The following is a 23945-nucleotide window of genomic DNA, read 5'->3' as shown; positions in this document are numbered from 1 at the left end:
CCCTCCACCCCTCCACCCCCTCCACCCCCTCTATATATGTAGGGGGTTAGTATGTGCCATGTCCCTGTGGTCAAGGTAAAAATCTACATGAACATAAGCACGAAGTACTTCGCTGAGAAATAGCGATGACTGATGAATTTGTGAAGCAATTTTTAACACTGCCGACTGTGCTTGGTGTCTGGTACATGTAATAACAAAGTCAGATAAACAGGTTTAGCAGTACAGCACATTCACATACAGATATTATGCAGGTAGCAATTGGTTGCCTTGGTCTCCCGTAATAAAGAAAACAAACGAGTAAAAATGATAAACCCATGGTACATGTATTGTACTCCAGCAGGCAACACACCTATATGTCTGACAGTGTATTCAGAAATCAAAGCAGGGGCGAAGAAAAGGGAAGGGAAGTCAAAAAATAGTGATGTCAGCTAGTTCTTTGACACGACACACAGAATTCCTTAAAATCTCATTAGGGTCCCATTCAATTGCCATGAAAACAAAACATGAAAATGCAAATAAAAAACTTATACTGATCAATCTTAATGGGTTTCCCCTCAAGCCATTGCAGATAAATAAAAATTTGTTGAGTTTTCACTTTGCACGAAACTTTATTTTTACACATGTTTGCATACCTGTAACATAAAACATTGCATTTGTGGTCACCAATAGATACAACAATAGGTGTTACCAAATGTCAGAGTAACAAGCGTGGATTCTGTATACGTTGTGACCATTACATGTGAACAGGTGCAGAGCTCGTGAACAGGTGCAGAGCTCTGACGGGGAGAACTATTGGTATCTGTTATTAGTTCTACATCAGATATTATGTGTACTCCAACAACCTTAATATATCTGTGTTCCCATGGTTGTTCAGACAGATTGGTATATAAACATGTCAGCCAGGACATGTCCGCTCCAGGATGTGGACAAGTGCATCATAAATAAAGGGTTTAATTTTTTTACCTGAAGTTTTAACTGTACATGTTTACACGTAATTTGAGTTAGTAGTGTCCAAGTTTTTAAAAGAACTCAAGTTTATAACAGGGCTTTCAGTTGACTTTTGAAATTAAGCACTTTTAGAAGTCCAATCACATTTTACCTGAAAATTGAAAAGTCAAAACATAGCTCAAATACACATGACCATCTAACTGACATGTGTGTCCATCTAACTGACCTGTGTGTCCATCTAACTGACATGTGTGTCCATCTAACTGACCTGTGTGTCAATCTAACTGACATGTGTGTCCATCTCATGTCAGTTAGATGGACACACATGTCAGTTAGATGGACACACAGGTGTCTTACGACTCATTGGATGCCATGTGTGTTGGTGAACACTTTTGATAACTATATAGTGGGTAACACCCTTAAAGTGATTTCATTGGTCAATCATTAAGGTATATTATCCTGTAACATGCTTTTTGAAGTCATCTTCCATTTTAATGCCATGATTCCTAGGAATTGTTTCCCCGATTGGAAACAGACATAATACATTATCCATATTATACCAATAGAAAAGTGTTTTTCCAGATGAAAGATTGTTATAAGAGAAAAAAAAGTGACCATAAAATCATGATGGTTGGTTATCATTTTGAATCTAACTCTCATTATAGTTAATTTTGAAATTGTAAAAGACACTTGGTACACTTTATGTTTTTGTACAATATCAAAATTAACTAACTAACCATGAAGAACCTTTTTCACTTATAACCTGTGATCGTTATAATATGGTGTCATTGTGTTTTACAGCACTACTGATCCTGATCAACATCAGAAATGTCAAGTGGGCAGCTAAAGTACAGGTGATCATCACTGCCAGTAAACTCATCGCTCTCCTCATCGTCATCATCATCGGCTTCATCTATATCGGCAACGGTAAATATAAATCTAGTCTTAATTACCACAAGAAACTTACATGTATCATAATATACGTATACCAGTACATTGGAAGGAAGCTGTTCAGAAAATTTTCAAATTGGTGTTGATATCCTTTCTTTTGAATGCCTTCGTTGTTACAATGTTGATGTTGTATTTTCAGGTGAGGTTGAAAACTTTGAGGAGCCGTTTGTAGGTTCGGATTACAGTGTTGGTGCGATTGCTATCTCGTTCTATTCTGGATTCTGGGCCTACAGTGGATGGTAAGCTACTTCTGTGATCCAGGGGTGTCAGAACTCCAAACATGAATGTTATCTTTGCTGGATCACATGATGCTTTGTTTGTCTATTAGCAAAGTTATAGTTACTAATATAGTCAGGGTTAGGGTTAGTGTTTGTAGCTTTGTTAAAGATTGTTGTACAATATAAATCAACACAATGTACTACTACAGCACTGCAGTAATCCATGTTTTCTTGAAGCCCCACAATGACTGTTTTGATGAGTTGTTTTTGATATATTTCAGGAGCTACCTGAACTTCCTTGTTGATGAAATCGTGGAACCGAACAAGTAAGTTGATGTACCAGGAATAATTAATTAGTGAAGAGCGTGACAAAGAGTGTCTTTATCCCGACATAACATGCTGGTTACTGTACCATTCTTACACTGAAATATCACCATGCTGGTTACTGTACCATTCTTACACTGAAGTATCACCATGCTGGTTACTGTACCATTCTTACACTGAAGTATTACCATGCTGGTTACTGTAGCATTCTTACACTGAAATATCACCATGCTGGTTACTGTACCATTCTTACACTGAAATATCACCATGCTGGTTACTGTACCATTCTTACACTGAAATATCACCATGCTGGTTACTGTACCATTCTTACACTGAAATATTACCATGCTGGTTACTGTACCATTCGTACACTGAAATATCACCATGCTGGTTACTGTACCACTCTTCACTGAAATATCCCCATGCTGGTTACTGTACCACCCTTCACTGAAATATCACCCTGCTGGTTACTGTACCACTCTTCAATGAAATATCACCATGCTGTTTACTGTACCATTCTTACAATGAAATATCACCATGCTGTTTACTGTACAATGCTTCACTGAAATATCACAATGCTGGTTACTGTACCCCTCTTCACTGAAATATCTCCATGCTGGGTACTGTACCACTCTTCACTTAAATATCACCATGCTGGTTACTGCACCATTCTTACACTGAAGTATCACCATGCTGGTTACTGAACCATTCTTACACTGAAATATTTCCATGCTGGTTACTGTAGCATTATTACACTGAAATATCACCATGCTGTTTACTGTACCACTCTTCAATGAAATATCACCATGCTGTTTACTGTACCATTCTTATACTGAAATATCACCATGTTGGTTACTTGTACCATTCTTACACTCAAATATCACCATGCTTGTTACTGTACCATTCTTACAATGAAATATCACCATGCTTGTTACTGTACCATTCTTATACTGAAATATCACCATGCAGGTTACTGTACCACTCTTCTGAAATATCACCATGCTTGTTACTGTACCACTCTTCTGAAATATCACCATGCTGTTTACTGTACAATGCTTCACTGAAATATCACCCTGCTGGTTACTGTACCATGCGTACACTGAATTATCACCATGCTGGTTACTGAACCATTCTTACACTGAATTATCACCATGCTGGTTACTGCACCATTCTTACACTGAAGTATTACCATGCTGGTTACTGTTCCACTCTTCACTGAAATATCTCCATGCTGGGTACTGTACCACTCTTCAATGAAATATCACCATGCTTGTTACTGTACCACTCTTCACTTAAATATCACCATGCTGGTTACTGCACCATTCTTACACTGAAATATTTCCATGCTGGTTACTGTACCATTCTTACACTGAAATATCACCATGCTGAGGCAGTCCGACATCAACATGTAAACACTTAAACATCAACATGTAAACACTTCAACATGTAAACACTTAAACATCAACATGTAAACACTTCAACATGTAAACACTTAAACATCAACATGTAAACACTTCAACATGTAAACACTTAAACATCAACATGTAAACACTTCAACATGTAAACACTTAAACATCAACATGTAAACACTTCAACATGTAAACACTTAAACATCAACATGTAAACACTTCAACATGTAAACACTTAAACATCAACATGTAAACACTTCAACATGTAAACACTTAAACATCAACATGTAAACACTTCAACATGTAAACACTTAAACATCAACATGTAAACACTTCAACATGTAAACACTTAAACATCAACATGTAAACACTTCAACATGTAAACACTTAAACATCAACATGTAAACACTTAAACAATAATAAAAGAATAAATCCTTTAGGAAAAAAATATTACATGTATACAGGGATTCAATTTCCTGGACCCTTTTAAAAGTGGACCAATTCCTGTCCTAAATTTAAATAAGATTTTCCAAGTTCAAAATCCCAATCCAACTTTTAACATTTGAAATTTAAATTTTAATTGATACTCAGGTTGTTTGAATCTATTTTTGACTTTGACTTTCAGGGTAATATTGAATTATATATTATATGATGGTATTAGTGTAGGCCTTTTAAAAACATTGGACCTAGTTGCTTGATTGATTCTTCCTCAATATGGCCCATGCAACATTTCATAAGATTACCACTCTGCTGATGAGATTAATTAAATTGTTGCAGTGATTTTGTAGGACTTTTTTTCTGTTGAGTTGTGAACATCATTTTCACAATTGTTAGGAGTCCCATTACCAAGGGATAGAGTAGGTTCTCAAAATATTTTTTTTTTTTTAATTTTTTTTTTTTATTCAGTTTTTCTTTTTTATAAACAACACATTTACACACAAAGCAACAAGCATACATTACATTGATTACAATTCCCTTCACAACGGACACCTCTTTACAAGAGACTAATTATATACTGTACACATAGTACACATATACACATACACACTCACAGGGGGGGGGGATTGCAAACTTTTCTTTATAGTATAATGATAATTGTTCACATTATTTTATAAGAGAAGCCATTTTTCTACTTTATTAAGCAAGACTATATTATTTTTGCAGTTTTTATGCTTAATTATCAATATCTTATGAGATTTAAGTTCAAAAAGAATGTGATTCTTTAAACTTGTTATATTGAGTTCTATTTCTAGGCATTTCATTTTAAAAATGTATTGTTTAATCAATAATAGGATAAGATTATCCACTATCAAATCAGCATCCTTTGAACTGAATTGTCCAAATATAAATTCCTGTTTGTCAAAATTCAAATCAATATTACTGGTTGCAAGCAATTGTTTTAGTTCTCTCAAAATTTCACATACTTTACCACAATCCCAAAATAGATGTTCAATTGTTTCTGGAAATCTTTTACAAAAAGTACAAGTTGAATTTTGTTTTATTCCCATTTTTTGTAGGAGTGTGTTTGTAGTTAAGATTCTATGGTTAATTCGGTATTGAAGCCATCTTAATTTAGTACTTTCAGTAGTTTTAAAAGGACATGCATAAATCTTTATCCATAATTTGTCCTGAATGTTAAAAACCGTAGACCATTTCCTTTGTGACGTGGGTTTTGTATCATTTCGGCATAAAACAGCATAAATATCCTGTGCCCCTTTAGTCCTCCTTAATATAATATTAAGATTTAAAGGTATATTAGGTAAACAAATACTCTTTTCTAAAGCAAAGATTTCTTGTTTACTATTTATAAACTGTTTTATAGCACTAATTATACTATGAAAAGTTAAAAAATTGGACCTTATATCATATCTATGTTGAAATTCTACAAAATTATAAAAAGAACCATCTTCTTTAATTACATCATATATAAAAAGCACTCCTTTTCTATACCACTCTTTACAGAAAACAGTCTTATTGTTTGTTTGGATATTGTGATTATACCACAAAGGATTTTCACATATTTTTTCACTATATAAATTGGACGACACTATTGTTTGATACCATGCTTCTAAAACGTGTTTCCAAAATTTATTTTTACATTCTTCACATGTAATTTTTAATTTATGAATTCCACAATTAGCTAAAGAGAACTTATCCATGTAGTTTTCAGGAATTAAAGTCCAACTAGCATCTTCTTTATAGATCCTCCGTACCCACGTTGCCTTTAGTGCTGTTATGAAAGATTTTAAATGAATCATTTTCAAACCACCATGTTCGTATGACTTAATTATAACATCACGTTTAACTTTATCAGTTTTTCCGCACCACAAAAATTTGTATAATATGTTATTTACTTTTTTTATATAAGAGTCATGTGGGTTTGGAAGAGCTATAAAAAGATGATTAAATTGTGAAATTAGCAATGTTTTAATAATGGTTATCTTACCTATTGGAGTGAGATTTCTTCTATTCCACGAACTTATGAGAGATTTAAGTTTAACAAGTTTCTTATCAAAGTTTAATTTAACTACTCTATGTAAATCAACATCATATTCAATGCCTAGCAAATTAAAACGTGTACTTCCCCACAAAAGATTGTGCTCTGTTGTATATTTATTATTACTATATTTTTCACTGCCTATCCAGATTACCTGGGTCTTGGTGAAATTCATTTTAAGACCTGAAATTCTGGCATAATAGTTAAGTTGTTGTAGCGTTACATTTAAAGATTTTTCTGAACCGTCAAGGATAACAGACGTATCATCAGCAAACTGTGATAAAAGAATTTCTCTGTTATTTACAACAATACCGCTGATATCAGAATTATTTCTTAACAGAATCGATAAAATTTCAGCACATAAGATAAAAATATATGAAGAAACAGGGTCCCCCTGACGGCATCCACGCTCGATAGTGAAAAAAATGGATAAGTTCCCTCCTATGTTAACTGCAGAGCGTATATTTTTTTGAAAAAGGTTGATCCAGTTAATAAGTGATGGTCCAAAATTGAAGAAATTTAAAGTTTTTGTAATAAAATTCCAAGACACAGAGTCAAAAGCTTTTTCAAAATCAATTAACAATAGAAGACCAGGTATGTCATTTTCTTCAGTATAATGCATTAAATCATAAATTAAACGTGTATTTTCTCCAATATATCTACCTGGAATAAAACCAGTTTGACTGTTGCTAATTAATTTAGTTATTATAGTTTTGAGTCTTTCTGCTATCGTGCCGGATGCCATCTTATAAATAGTATTGAGAAGTGTGATGGGACGCCAATTTTTTAGTTTATTACGGGGTTTGTCGCCTTTTGGGATGCATGTTATAATTCCTTGTTTTTGAGTGACTGACATTTCTGAAACTGAATAACCAAAATTAATTGACCTGACAATGAAATGCCCAAGTTGTTTCCAAAATACTTTAAAAAATTCAACAGAGAAGCCGTCAGAACCAGGACTTTTATTATCCTTCATTTTCATTAGTGTTTTTGCCATTTCAGATATAGTTATTTGTCCTTCTAATGATAATGATTCCAGGGGAGATAATTTAGGTATATCATATGGATTAAACAAGTCCTCTAAGTTTACATCCTGTATAGCAGTATTTCTTTTGTACAAATTTTCATAAAAAAGTTTTGTTTCATTTAGAATTTCTGTCTGTTCTAAAATCACTATACCATCATCTTTTTCTATCTTTGGAATAATTTTACTGGTGAAGTTTCTAGATTCTAGTCCACAAAAGTACCTGGTTGGCCTTTCTCCTTCAATTATCCATTTTGTTCGAGAACGTATCATATTGCCCATTAATTTATGCTTTCTTAACTTTTCTAGTTCTCTCTTTTTTATGTCAATATTATTTAACTCAACATTACTTGATAGTGCTCCCCTTTCTAGTTCCTGAATATCTTCAATCAACTTTTTCTCTGTATCGTTACTGGTTTTTTTTTTATAGCATGAGTATGAAATAGTCTTACTTCTGATTTCTAACAGTAAAGTTTCCAAAAACAGTTGATCATTAATTACAAACATCAAGTCTTGCAAAGAAACATCTTCAATATTGTCCATATTGTAAATTGGTACAGCATACTGTTTTTCAATGTTAACAATCAGAGATCTAATGGTATTTAAATATTCTGAATCTTGAAGTAAAGAATTATTGAATTTCCATAACCCCCTCCCCTTTTGAAATTTGGTGAAGCTTAAACTTATAACTGACATGGAATGGTCTGAGCGATATCCTGGCTCAATAGACGAAGCAGTTAAACTTGGGAGCAGTCCATCGGATATAAAAATGTAGTCTAATCTTGCCTGTTTACATGGATTTCTTCTACGCCAAGTGTATCTTCTTGTATCCGGGTTTAATTCTCTAAAAGTATCTATCATACCTAATTCTTGTTTAAGTCCTAAAACTTTATCTCTGGCCTTGGGGTTATTTATTTGCCGATAATTATCACAGTCTAATTTCGGATCAATAACTAAGTTAAAATCCCCACATATAACAAACTGAAAATTTCCCAACTCTGTTAAAATATTTTCCACTGTTTCATAAAAATCTGGTCTGTCACTGTTAGGACCATATACAGTTATAAGTGTAAGTTTTTCACCTTCTATTTGGATGTTAAAAGCTAAAATATTCCCAGTGTCATCTTTTATAGTGTTTAAAATCTTATATTCAAAGTTATTATTAAAAAGAATGGCAACCCCTCTAGAGTTTGAATTGTAGGAATTAAAGAAGCAATCAAGACCCCAATTAGCCCGTATTAAATTTTCCTTTTCTGCTGTAAAATGTGTATCCTGAAGACAAAAAATATTATAATTTTTATTTCTCAAGTATGCAAATACGTCTTTTTGTTTCACTATATCACCAAGACCCTGGCAATTGGCAGATAGTATTGTTACACCGTCCATGTGTGTTTTAAAATCACAATAGTCGTTAGTTTGCAACATGGGAGAACACCAGGAATGGGGTCGGACATACAAAAAACATATAAACACATATAGAAAATATAATTTTGAGAGATAATGGAACTAACACCCACCTTTCTACTATACTACGTTTCGTTCACTCTACCTCACGTCGCCATATATATAACAAAAGCTTCTGTGTGACAATGATTACAAGGTGCGTTCTATTAACCTTGTCTAAACTGTATACACATGTACTCGAATGTACATTTAAATTAATGCATCTTATTTATAACTAAGTACAATATTAAACTATTCAATATTAGACTATATCATATCTTCCATTTACATTTGGACATTTTGAAATATTCTAAGAAGTAATACATTTATCTAATATATAATATATCATATGGTGTGATTAGGGTGCATTCGATTAACCTTGTCCAAGCTGTTCACACATATCCACTCGTATACATTTACTAAGTGTAATATTAAACTACATATCTTCCATTGATGTTTGATATTTTAAGAGTAATCTAAGATATACTTCGTTTAACTAATAAGTATATAATGTACCATGGTCGATTAGGGTTACTTGAATAGCATAACCTTGTTTTTATTTCATTTACCATCACGTGCCAGTTACACTTCCTGTATACAAGTACACATGTACAATAACACTCGTGTATGTTTGTTCTTATATAAAACATATGATGTATGACGAATTTGTACATTTTGCGTCAATCACACTTTTCTCGCATTCTTTTTTGTTATATAATTAAACCTTCATCAACAAAAATAAACATTACGTAAATTTGCCGGGAAAAACAAGGCAAAAATATTCCTGTCATTAAGACAAGCACATACATTGGGCAGAGACATCTGTGTTTGCAAAATGCGTTCTGTAAAAATAGACAAACATAACTTGATGTGATTTCTGTAGATAAGACAGATTATATTGATAAATGAAATAACACTATGTAATAGATGTTATAATTTGTTTTATCATATAGTTTCGTGTAGTAGTGGTGGCATCCACACGATATACACTTACATATATATATATGAGTTACATCATTATTGCTTTCACTACTAATCTATATTCCGGACTCGTACGTATACTATACAGACTTACGTTGGGTGCGTTCGAATTGGTCCAACTATGCACAAAATCCATCTCACAAAATATCTTCCAATCACAGATGTATTTGCAAGCATAACATCCTAATGATAAACAAGTTTATTTACAATGAAATTTGAGGCATGTAAATGAAGATCAGCACACATTGGAATTAAAATCTAAACAGGAATCACTGGTGTGACGCTGCGCTTGAAGCATTACATGTGTATTTTTTAACAATATTTCCCATATTTGTTCTGTAGTCATAGCCTGGTTATTTTCTATAGTTTTGATATTATAGTTCACTTCGTTATCGAATCATTTAATTTTTCTGATGTATACACACACACACATATTGGTAAAGACTATACGAAGTAACTAGAATATATGTGAATATTTTCAGTATATATATAATTTATCACTCCTCCGCTCTTACCGTCTATCGTTGGAATGTAAAATTGGCGACAGGAGTGACAACTTTTTTGAACGTAATGTCATCAACGAGATTACCAACGTGTTTTACATGTTGAAAGACCTGTATACAAGTCTGTCCAAGTCTATGCCTGGGTGGATTCTATGGACTGTCTTGTCTGCAGAGAGCCTTGCGTATAGTTTACCATTGTCACTCCATTTATCGCTGACCCGATCATCGAATGATAGACTATCCATCAAGTGTTGGTTTTCCCGCGAAAGGTCATCCCTGATAACTATACCCCTTCCTTTGAGCTTGTGACGTTTCTGGATACATTCTATTTTTGTACGGCGACACATAAATTTGACGATGATAGGTCTTGCTTTATTGGATCTGTACTTGCCCAACCTGTGAGCTACGTCAATATCTGTATTCTCGATTTCCATGTTCAGATCGGATTTCAGGAAACTATGAACCTTCCGACAGGTTTTTTCCATGTTCTCGTCTTGTTCGTCCGCCAGGCCGAATACTCGGACACTTGACTTCCTAGTGTACTGTTCGAGCTCGTTGATGTCATACTGAGCCTTCTCTGCAGTAAAGCCGACTTCAGCCACTGTATCTTCATTTCTCTCTACGTTTTTTTCCAGATACTCTATGCGCTTTGTCATAGCGTCGTTTGACATTTCGAGAGTGAAAACTCGGGACTCGAGCTTTTCAACTTTTATATTTAGCTCCTCAATGATATCCCTTTTCACTAATTCTAGGTCCTCCTTAGTGGCCATTGTTTTAAACTGCTGCGACATATCCTCCGATGTGACCATGTCTGATAGTTTTAATGTAATGTCATTCATTTTTTCCTCTAGGAGTTTAAAATTTGTCATCATGTTGGCACTGAACTTTTTTAGTTGCGCGTCCATTTTGAATGTATGTAGCGTCGCTTGATTGTCCGAAATTTTTGCGCGCTTGACGACCTTTTTAACTTTTGGAATAACTTTGTCGCTATCAATAAAACTTCTGTCCGAACTGGATGTTGATACAGTTTTCCTCTTCTCTGCCATTTACGTTTAGTTTGTCGTTTATATGTGCTCAACAGACTGTCCGTCGTGCGTGCACGGGCAATATACATGTATCGACACTATACACACACTGACAAAGGGTTCAGCCGACTGTAAAGTTTTTTCACTATAATTGTCTCTATTCGAAAACCATCTTATTCACATGATTCCATAGATGTTTTGTAAATATCAAATGTTTTTCACATAAGTAAAATATTTGGCAAATGATGATAGTCAGAATGAGAACTTCTCAATGTCCGCACATACCACGTATACGTTTTCTCGTTCACAATGGGTTCATTTTTTTTCACAAAGTACTCACTTTTGCGTGGGGTTCGTTCCATACATTTTCCACTCCTATGTATTACACATCCATACGGTTGGAAAAGTATAACACATTCGTAGTTAATTGTTGAAAATAAGGTGAAAATGTTTTGAAAAACCTGGGACCGATGTTTTACACGTCCTCACGCCGTCAAGGGCGATAACTCTCTCAAAATATGGACAAGTCCCTCAGGGAAAAAACATGACTCCAGGACCCAAACGTATTTGTCCCATAATGACTTAGAGGAAAAGTGGGATCCACTTTCTTAATGCTACAAAATATTCTGAGTTTTGAGAGAAGAATCACTATGACAGTGTATACAGGAGGAATTCAGGTGTCATTTCTTACTACAAATTTCATGAATTTTCCAGTGCCTCCAAGCAATAAATTCCTCAATGTAGACTGGCATAATTTACTACTTTGGAACTGTCATATTTGTTTAATGTCTTGGCAAAGGCAAGGTCAATATTACTGTCCTGTTAAAGAGCTGGAATTCGTTACGTTCCTAAATGTATTCTTCCCATTTATTTAATAGAGAAATTATACTGGTCAGACAAATATTTGAATGTGTCAGAATTCCAGGGCTCTTTGAGGTCATCTATTCTTTGAATTTGACAAAACTATAGGTACCATACTTAACCAAATAAGTGCCCTGATATAGGTGCTTACCAATTTGGAAAATAAGAATGATTTTAAAATTCTCAAAAAATAGATACTTTTTTTTGTGAGATTGTTTATTATAGTGAAGGGATGGGAATTCCTCGCACCAGATAAACGGATAGGGGGTGTCTTACAGATGGGGCAATTATAAGGTTAACTACAGCAGGCAGAATAATGCTGATGTATTATCATATCATCAAATGGTGGTAAAAATTTCAGAATCAAATATTTAAGTTTCAATTCTTTGATTTAAAATGGGATGTAGCCATTTGGTATAGAAACCTCAACTACAACATAAATTGATAGCATATTTCATTGTCTCAGAATTAGTCTCTTTTTTTTTGTGTTGTAAATTTTGGAGAGAAATATTGATTGAAAGCTAAATGATTTTTTCTAGAAGAAATCATTTGATCAGTTAGAAAAAAAATGTCTTACCCTTATTGGATGTTGGTAGATCTTGTTGCATGTGTGTTATGTATATGAGAGGATTCTGTTTAGTACTATGGTAATGGAAAGTATTGTATATAGTGACAGATGTTACAAGTATATGGGGCTGCACAGTTTTATAGTAGGTTAGTGACTATAATTTATAGACTTTAGCAGCTAACAGGAGTGAATAAATCAACTACTATTTATTGTCTGATGATTATATAATATAGATCAAATTTGCTAGATATTGAAATTTTATAGTTTCTGTCCTTAATCAATGTGTTATTGTTGATTTTAGGTAAATTCATGAGGTTTAAAAAATGAATAATTAAAATGTACATTTCCATCTATTATACATAATTTATGGTATATAACAATACAGATATGATAGAAGCCACGATACACTGAGAAGAGTAACATAGAAGCTAGACTTGTCCTGAACGTAGCCCTATAGTAACATAGAAGCTAGACTTGTCCCAAACGTGGCCCTACACATTGTTAAAGATATGATAGAAGCCACGATACACTGAGAAGAGTAACATAGAAGCTAGACTTGTCCTGAACGTAGCCCTATAGTAACATAGAAGCTAGACTTGTCCCAAACGTGGCCCTACGCATTGTTAAAGTACATGATACACTGAGAAGAGTAACATGGAAGCTAGACTTGTCCCAAACGTGGCCCTACACATTGTTAAAGTACACGATACACTGAGAAGAGTAACACAGAAGCTAGACTTGTCCCAAACGTGGCCCTATACATTGTTAAAGTACACGATAAACTGAGAAGAGTAACATAGAAGCTAGACTTGTCCCAAAGGTGGCCCTATACATTGTTAAAGTACACGATACACTGAGAAGAGTAACATAGAAGCTAGACTTGTCCCAAACGTGGCCCTACACATTGTTAAAGTACACGATACACTGAGAAGAGTAACATAGAAGCTAGACTTGTCCCAAACGTGGCCCTACACATTGTTAAAGTACACGATACACTGAGAAGAGTAACATAGAAGCTAGACTTGTCCCAAACGTGGCCCTACACATTGTTAAAGTACACGATACACTGAGAAGAGTAACATAGAAGCTAGACTTGTCCCAAACGTGGCCCTACACATTGTTAAAGTACACGATACACTGAGAAGAGTAACATAGAAGCTAGACTTGTCCCAAACGTGGCCCTACACATTGTTAAAGTACACGATACACTGAGAAGAGTAACATAGAAGCTAGACTTGTCCCAAACGTGGCCCTATACATTGTTAAAGTACACGATACACTGAGAAGAGTAACATAGAAGCTAGACTTGTCCCAAACGTGGCCCTATACATTGTTAAAGTACACGATACACTGAGAAGAGTAACATAGAAGCTAGACTTGTCCCAAACGTGGCCCTATACATTGTTAAAGTACACGATACACTGAGAAGAGTAACATAGAAGCTAGACTTGTCCTGAACGTGGCCCTATACATTGTTAAAGTACACGATACACTGAGAAGAGTAACATAGAAGCTAGACTTGTCCCAAACGTGGCCCTATACATTGTTAAAGTACATGATACACTGAGAAGAGTAACATAGAAGCTAGACTTGTCCTGAACGTAGCCCTATACATTGTTAAAGTACACGATACACTGAGAAGAGTAACATAGAAGCTAGACTTGTCCCAAACATGTTATATCAAGTCAGATGCTGTTTATTACTGAAAAAAAATTTTGAACCTGAACTTTGTGAAACCTATTTAAGAAGGGGGACTCATGGCTTATACCAAGCATGGAATTCTCACTATAAATATAGTACAATATATACATGTATATCCTATAGGATAGTAAGTCGCATAATTTGATGTTTGCCTGATAATGTCTTGGTCCCATAGCTTAATCAAAAATGTGTTTTCAAATTAAAACTGAAAACAAAAACGATATGTCCTTGAAATAACAAAAAAGACATCCAAGATGAAAAAAAATCATATATTTCTGCACCTTAAAAAGCAAGATTGATGAGAGAGAGGTGGGCATTAGTTGTAGATAGTCTCCAGTCTGTGATAATTAATACTGGTCTAAAAACTGACACTTCTGTCTCCAGTCTGTGATAATTTATACTGGTCTAAAAACTGACACTTCCGCTCCAGTCTGTGCTAATTTGTACTGGTCTAAAAACTGACACTTCTGTCTCCAGTCTGTGGTAATTTATACTGGTCTTAAAACTGACACTTCTGTCTCCAGTCTGTGATAATTTATACTGGTCTAAAAACTGACACTTCCGCTCCAGTCTGTGCTAATTTGTACTGGTCTAACAACTGACACTTCTGTCTCCAGACTGGGATAATTTATACTGGTCTAAAAACTTACACTTCTGTCTCCAGTCTGTGATATTTTATACTGGTCTAAAAACTGACCCTTCTGTCTCCAGCCTGTGATAATTTATACTGGTCTAAAAACTGACACTTGTGTGGATTGTAGTGTATAGTGGACAATATATAAATATAATAAATAACAAATTTTACTTAACTTTTTTCAGGAATTTGCCCAGAGCTATCGTGATTTCTATGTCCATTGTAATATCAACATACCTGGCTGCCAATGTGGCGTACCTGGGTGTTCTCACACCGGCTCAAATGATCAAGTCCGAGGCTGTTGCTGTGGTAAATTCATTCATTCATGTTCCTTTCTGTACTCGCTATGAAGGAGTTGTCCCACCTTCCAGGGTCTTCGTGACAGCCTGATTTCTCAGCTTGCCTGCTTGATTTCTCAGCTTGCCTGTCTGATTTCTCAGCTTGCCTGTCTGATTATTCAGGTTAAAAATATAACCATCATTGTTTGATCAGAGTTCATCAATGCATCAAATAAACAGATAAAATAAATGACTGTTATGTATGACTAATCTGTCAGGATATATATATATATTGGGTTCTATTTCTGACTTTTCAGTCAAATATTCTTGGTTTCCTGGTCGAGAGACTACCACTATCAGGAGACCACCTGCATTAAGAGACCTCACTAACAACTCCCCATTACAGCTACTTTCATCTATACTAAACCCTTACTGAGGAGACCACCTGTACTAGGAGACCACTGTACGATCAGACCACTGTACGGTCAGAATCACTTCTCTATACGGTCAGACCACTGTACGGTCAGACCATCTGTACTAGGAGACCACTGTACGGTCAGACCACTGTACGGTCAGGTCAGACCACTGTACGGTCAGACCACTGTACGGTCAGAATCACTTCTCTATACGGTCAGACCACTGTACGGTCAGACCACCTGTACTAGGAGACCACTGTACCATCAGACCACTGTACGGTCAGAATTACTTTTCTATACGGTCAGACCACTGTATTCTCTATACGGTCGTACTAGGAGACCACTGTACGGTCAGTCCACTGTACGGTCAGACCACTGTACGGTCAGACCCCCTGTACTAGGAGACCACTGTACAGTCAGCCCACTGTACGGTCAGAATTACTTCTCTATACTCTATATGGTCAGACCACTGTACGGTCAGACCACTGTATGGTCAGAATAACTTCTCTATATGGTCAGACCACTGTACGGTCAGACCACCTGTACTAGGAGACTACTGTACGGTCAGACCACCTGTACTAGGAGACCACTGTACAGTCAGACCACTGTACGGTCAGAATTACTTCTCTATATGGTCAGACCACTGTACGGTCAGACCTCCTGTACTAGGAGACTACTGTACGGTCAGCCCACCTGTACTAGCAGACCACTGTACGAGCAGAATTACTTCTCTATATGGTCAGACCGCTGTACGTTTAGAATTACTTCTCTATATGGTCAGACCGCTGTACGTTTAGAATTACTTCTCTATATGGTCAGACCCCTGTACGGTCAGAATTACTTCTCTATACGGTGAGACCACTGTACGGTCAGGCCACTGTACGGTCAGACCACTGTACGGTCAGGTCAAACCACTGTACGGTCAGACCACTGTATGGGCAGACCACTGTACGGTCAGAATTACTTTTCTATATGGTCAGCCCACTGTACGGTAAGAATTACTTCTCTATATGGTCAGACCGCTGTACGGTCAGAATTACTTCTCTATATGGGCAGACCACTGTACGGTCAGACCACTGTCTGGTCAGACCACTGTACGGTCAGAATTCCTTCTCTATATGGTCAGACCACTGTACGGTCAGCCCACTGTATGGTCAGACCACTGTTAGGTCAGAATTACTTCTCTATACGGTCAGGCCGCTGTACGGTCAGACCACTGTACGGTCAGGTCAAACCACTGTACGGTCAGACCACTGTACGGTAAGAATTACTTCTCTATACGGTCAGACCACTATACGGTCAGACCACTTTACGGTCAGACCACCTGTACTAGGAGAACACTATGGTCAGACCACTGTACGGTCAGACCCCTGTACGGTCAGACCACCTGTACTAGGAGACCATTGTACAGTCAGACCACTGTACGGTCAGAATTACTCCTCTATATGGTCAGACCACTGTACGGTCCGCCCACCTGTACTAGGAGACTACTGTACGGTGAGACCACCTGTACTAGGAGACCACTGTACGATCAGAATTACTTCTCTATATGGTCAGACCCCTGTACGGTCAGAATTACTTCTCTATACGGTGAGACCACTGTACGGTCAGGCCACTGTACGGTCAGACCACTGTACGGTCAGACCTCCTGTACTAGGAGACTACTGTACGGTCAGCCCACCTGTACTAGCAGACCACTGTACGAGCAGAATTACTTCTCTATATGGTCAGACCACTCTAGGAGACCACTGTACGGTCAGACCACTGTATGGTCAGACCACCTGTACTAGGAGACCATTGTACAGTCAGACCACTGTACGGTCAGAATTACTTCTGTATACGGTCAGACCACTGTACGGTCAGAATTCCTTCTCTATATGGTCAGACCACTGTACAGCCAGACCACTGTATACCACTGTACGGTCAGACCACTGTACGGTCAGGTCAAACCACTGTACGGTCAGACCACTGTATGGGCAGACCACTGTACGGTCAGAATTACTTTTCTATATGGTCAGCCCACTGTACGGTAAGAATTACTTCTCTATATGGTCAGACCGCTGTACGGTCAGAATTACTTCTCTATATGGTAAGACCACTGTACGGTCAGACCACTGTATGGGCAGACCACTGTACGGTCAGAATTACTTTTCTATACGGTCAGACCACTGTACGGTCAGACCGCTGTACGGTCAGAATTACTTCTCTATACAGTCAGACCACTGTACGTTCGGTCAGACCACTGTACGGTCAGACCACTGTACAGTCAGAATTACTTCTCTATATGGTCAGACCCCTGTACGGTCAGAATTACTTCTCTATACTCTATATGGTCAGACCACTGTACGGTCAGTATTACTTCTCTATATGGTCAGACCACTGGACGGTCAGACCACTGTATGGTCAGAATAACTTCTTTATATGGTCAGACCACTGTACGGTCAGAGTCAGACCACTGTACGGTCAGACCACTGAATGGTCAGACCACTGTACGGTCAGAATTCCTTCTCTATATGGTCAGACCACTGTACAGCCAGACCACTGTATACCACTGTACGGTCAGACCACTGTACGGTAAGAATTACTTCTCTATACGGTCAGACCACTGTACGGTCATACCACTGTATGGTCAGACCACTGTACGGACAGAATTACTTCTCTATACGGTGAGACCACTGTACGGTCAGGCCACTGTACGGTCAGACCACTGTACGGTCAGAATGACTTCTCTATACGGTCAGGCCGCTGTACGGTCAGACCACTGTACGGTCAGACCGCTGTACGGTCAGAATTACTTCTCTATATGGTAAGACCACTGTACGGTCAGACCACTGTATGGGCAGACCACTGTACGGTCAGAATTACTTTTCTATATGGTCAGCCCACTGTACGGTAAGAATTACTTCTCTATATGGTCAGACCCCTGTACGGTCAGAATTACTTCTCTATATGGTCAGCCCACTGTACGGTCAGACCACTGTATGGTCAGACCACCTGTACTAGGAGACCACTGTACCATCAGACCACTGTACGGTCAGAATTACTTCTGTATACGGTCAGACCACTGTACGGTCAGAATTCCTTCTCTATATGGTCAGACCACTGTACAGCCAGACCACTGTATACCACTGTACGGTCAGACCACTGTACGGTCAGGTCAGACCACTGTACGGTCAGACCACTGTACGGTCAGACCGCTGTACGGTCAGAATTACTTCTCTATACGGTCAGACCACTATACGGTCAGACCACTGTATGGTCAGACCACTGTCCGGTCAGAATTACTTCTCTATACGGTCAGACCACTATACGGTCAGACCACTGTACGGTCAGACCGCTGTACGGTCAGAATTACTTCTCTATATGGGCAGACCACTGTACGGTCAGACCACTGTATGGTCAGACCACTGTACGGTCAGAATTACTTCTCTATACGGTCAGACCACTGTACGGTCAGACCACTGTACGGTCAGAATTACTTCTCTATACGGTCAGACCACTGTACGGTCAGACCACTGTACGGTCAGACCACTGTATGGTCAGACCACTGTACGGTCAGAATTACTTCTCTATACGGTCAGACCACTGTACGGTCAGACCACTGTATGGTCAGACCACTGTACGGTCAGAATTACTTCTCTATACGGTCAGACCACTGTACGGTCAGACCACTGTACGGTCAGAATTACTTCTCTATATGGTCAGACCACTGTACGGTCAGACCACTGTACGGTCAGACCACTGTACGGTCAGACCATCTGTACTAGGAGACCACTGTACGGTCAGAATTACTTCTCTATACGGTCAGACCACTGTACGGTCAGACCACTGTATGGTCAGACCACCTGTACTAGGAGACCACTGTATGGTCAGAATTACTTCTCTATACGGTCAGACCACTGTACGGTCAGACCACTGTACGGTCAGACCATCTGTACTAGGAGACCACTGTACGGTCAGAATTACTTCTCTATACGGTCAGACCACTGTACGGTCAGACCACTTTACGGTCAGACCACCTGTACTAGGAGACCACTGTCCGGTCAGAATTACTTCTCTATATGGTCAGACCACTGTACGGTCAGACCACTGTATGGTCAGACCACTGTACGGTCAGAATCACTTCACTGTATGGTCAGACCACTGTACGGTCAGAATCACTTCTCTATATGGTCAGACCACTGTACGGTCAGAATCACTTCTCTATATGGTCAGACCACTGTACGGTCAGAATCACTTCACTGTATGGTCAGACCACTGTACGGTCAGAATCACTTCTCTATATGGTCAGACCACTGTACGGTCAGAATCACTTCTCTATATGGTCAGACCACTGTACGGTCAGAATCACTTCTCTATATGGTCAGACCACTGTACAGTCAGACCACTGTATGGTCAGAATTACTTCTCTATATGTACAGCTTGGTTTTATTGTGAAACAATGTAAAGAAAAGTTAGATATGGACAGGTACAACTATTATATGGACAGCTGAATGATATGTTAAGACAAATTGTTTGGTGAAGAAGTAAATACTGACATTTGTGGTACGAAGTTAACCTGTATTTTGTATATTTCAGACCTTTGCCGAGAGTACGATGGGTGTTATGGCCTGGCTTATGCCGGTTCTCATTGCTCTCTCTGTGTGTGGCACCATGAACGGATGTGCTCTGTCCATGTCAAGGTAAAGTTATCCGGTCGGCTGTCAGGTATTGGGCGTCGTCTGTCAGGGTCTGAAACAATTTAATGGGTTGCTTGCTCAGCATAATTCTGGGTATCAGGGGGAAAATTGTGTTGTACCTTTAAACAAGGAATTGATATAAACTTTATAAATTGTTTATCTAGGTGAAATACTAGTTAAAGTTATTGTTTGAATTGTTAAATGTCTACATTTTACAATATGTTACATTCACGGAGGTAGTTAAACTTAAAATTCAAAATACGGAAGAACTGTAGGAGAGATTTATATTTGGGAAATGGCTGCTGTTCTTTATTTTTAAAACATGTAAAAATCAGCGTAAATACTCAAGAGGTCAAAGTTGACCGCATATAAAAGATAAAAGTGAGGTCAAATTTCAACTCATGCTCAAATTGTAATTAAAGAGAAAATCCAGCTCGTTTTCAAGGTAACAAGGGAGTCAAAGTTGCTTCTCCAAGGTAAAAAGTATCAGTTGAAAAATAGTTTTCCTTGTGTGGTGCTTACCTCTTTAAATATTTCTGTATAATAAGTATAATCCTACTTGCCAACCCTCCCTATTTAGGAGGGACACTCCTGAATTTTGACCCTTACGTTTAGTATTTTCAACCTGTGAATTTGCTACACTATTACCATATTCTAAGATCTAATGATTTCATCTAAAAGAACAACTGAAAATATGACATTTAAAGGGTGATGTTGTCTCCAGGGGGTATTGCACAAATTTGATTTCTGTTTAAATTTTGAGCATTCAGATTCTCCCCAATAGAAATTTCAAAAAAATGTCAACTATGAGTAATACTCTGATAACTAGCTATAGCCGTCTCTCTGTTGTTGTAGGTTGTTCTTTGTTGGAGCCCAAAACAAACAGATGCCAGCCTTTATGGGGATGATCCAGTACAAAAACATGACACCATCTCCATCTCTTCTGGTCATTGTAAGTCAAAAACTGACTTTAACATAATGGTCAAGGATTTAGCCAATCTTTGCACCACCCAGTCAGTGATATGTATAGGAAATACAAACTTTATTCAGTTTAAGTTGTAACACAGTACAAAATGTATGAGATGTATCCGATTCAAAGGTCAAAAGGTGACGTTGACATTAAGCAGCATGTTGAACGTATACAGACAAAAACATAAAAAACCTGTTTGTAATATCATAGTATCATTGTAATGTGATTAATAAAGACTCCTACTCACCACGAATGTCCTTTGTTACATCAATACTTATGTTAAGGACCCCTACTCACCACGAATGTCCATTGTTACATCAATACTTATGTTAAGGACCCCTACTCACCACGAATGTCCTCTGTTACATCAATACTTATGTTATGGACTCCTACTCACCAGGAATGTCCTCTGTTACATCAATACTTATGTTAAGGACCCCTACTCACCACGAATGTCCTCTGTTACAGTAATACTTATGTTAAGGACCCCTACTCACCAGGAATGTCCTCTGTTACAGTAATACTTATGTTAAGGACCCCTACTCACCACGAATGTCCTCTGTTACATCAATACTTATGTTAAGGACCCCTACTCACCACGAATGTCCTCTGTTACATCAATACTTATGTTAAGGACCCCTACTCACCACGAATGTCCTCTGTTACATCAATACTTATGTTAAGGACCCCTACTCACCACGAATGTCCTCTGTTACATCAATACTTATGTTAAGGACCCCTACTCACCACGAATGTCCTCTGTTACATCAATACTTATGTTAAGGACCCCTACTCACCACGAATGTCCTCTGTTACATCAATACTTATGTTAAGGACCCCTACTCACCACGAATGTCCTCTGTTACATCAATACTTATGTTAAGGACCCCTACTCACCACGAATGTCCTCTGTTACATCAATACTTATGTTAAGGACCCCTACTCACCACGAATGTCCTCTGTTACATCAATACTTATGTTAAGGACCCCTACTCACCACGAATGTCCTCTGTTACATCAATACTTATGTTAAGGACCCCTACTCACCACGAATGTCCTCTGTTACATCAATACTTATGTTAAGGACCCCTACTCACCACGAATGTCCTCTGTTACATCAATACTTATGTTAAGGACCCCTACTCACCACGAATGTCCTCTGTTACATCAATACTTATGTTAAGGACCCCTACTCACCACGAATGTCCTCTGTTACATCAATACTTATGTTAAGGACCCCTACTCACCACGAATGTCCTCTGTTACATCAATACTTATGTTAAGGACCCCTACTCACCACGAATGTCCTCTGTTACATCAATACTTATGTTAAGGACCCCTACTCACCACGAATGTCCTCTGTTACATCAATACTTATGTTAAGGACCCCTACTCACCACGAATGTCCTCTGTTACATCAATACTTATGTTAAGGACCCCTACTCACCACGAATGTCCTCTGTTACATCAATACTTATGTTAAGGACCCCTACTCACCACGAATGTCCTCTGTTACATCAATACTTATGTTAAGGACCCCTACTCACCACGAATGTCCTCTGTTACATCAATACTTATGTTAAGGACCCCTACTCACCACGAATGTCCTCTGTTACATCAATACTTATGTTAAGGACCCCTACTCACCACGAATGTCCTCTGTTACATCAATACTTATGTTAAGGACCCCTACTCACCACGAATGTCCTCTGTTACATCAATACTTATGTTAAGGACCCCTACTCACCACGAATGTCCTCTGTTACATCAATACTTATGTTAAGGACCCCTACTCACCACGAATGTCCTCTGTTACATCAATACTTATGTTAAGGACCCCTACTCACCACGAATGTCCTCTGTTACATCAATACTTATGTTAAGGACCCCTACTCACCACGAATGTCCTCTGTTACATCAATACTTATGTTAAGGACCCCTACTCACCACGAATGTCCTCTGTTACATCAATACTTATGTTAAGGACCCCTACTCACCACGAATGTCCTCTGTTACATCAATACTTATGTTAAGGACCCCTACTCACCACGAATGTCCTCTGTTACATCAATACTTATGTTAAGGACCCCTACTCACCACGAATGTCCTCTGTTACATCAATACTTATGTTAAGGACCCCTACTCACCACGAATGTCCTCTGTTACATCAATACTTATGTTAAGGACCCCTACTCACCACGAATGTCCTCTGTTACATCAATACTTATGTTAAGGACCCCTACTCACCACGAATGTCCTCTGTTACATCAATACTTATGTTAAGGACCCCTACTCACCACGAATGTCCTCTGTTACATCAATACTTATGTTAAGGACCCCTACTCACCACGAATGTCCTCTGTTACATCAATACTTATGTTAAGGACCCCTACTCACCACGAATGTCCTCTGTTACATCAATACTTATGTTAAGGACCCCTACTCACCACGAATGTCCTCTGTTACATCAATACTTATGTTAAGGACCCCTACTCACCACGAATGTCCTCTGTTA

General features: G+C 37.9%; 1 protein-coding gene across 1 annotated transcript in view; it reads left to right on the top strand.

Moving 5' to 3' along the window:
* LOC110441506 (Y+L amino acid transporter 2-like) overlaps window positions 1-23945 on the top strand; it is a 58722-nt gene that overhangs the window by 26294 nt on the left and 8483 nt on the right. Inside the window, exons 2-7 of the mRNA XM_021484675.1 lie at window positions 1750-1875; window positions 2039-2138; window positions 2399-2443; window positions 15273-15396; window positions 20360-20463; window positions 21316-21412. Of these exons, the coding sequence (XP_021340350.1) occupies window positions 1750-1875; window positions 2039-2138; window positions 2399-2443; window positions 15273-15396; window positions 20360-20463; window positions 21316-21412 (596 nt within the window). The remainder of the gene's footprint in view (window positions 1-1749; window positions 1876-2038; window positions 2139-2398; window positions 2444-15272; window positions 15397-20359; window positions 20464-21315; window positions 21413-23945) is intronic.

The sequence above is a fragment of the Mizuhopecten yessoensis genome, unplaced genomic scaffold, assembly GCF_002113885.1.
Source record: "Mizuhopecten yessoensis strain PY_sf001 unplaced genomic scaffold, ASM211388v2 scaffold716001, whole genome shotgun sequence".
In the NCBI taxonomy this organism is placed as follows: Eukaryota; Metazoa; Mollusca; class Bivalvia; order Pectinida; family Pectinidae; genus Mizuhopecten; species Mizuhopecten yessoensis.
This window is presented reverse-complemented; position numbering and strand designations above follow the sequence as displayed.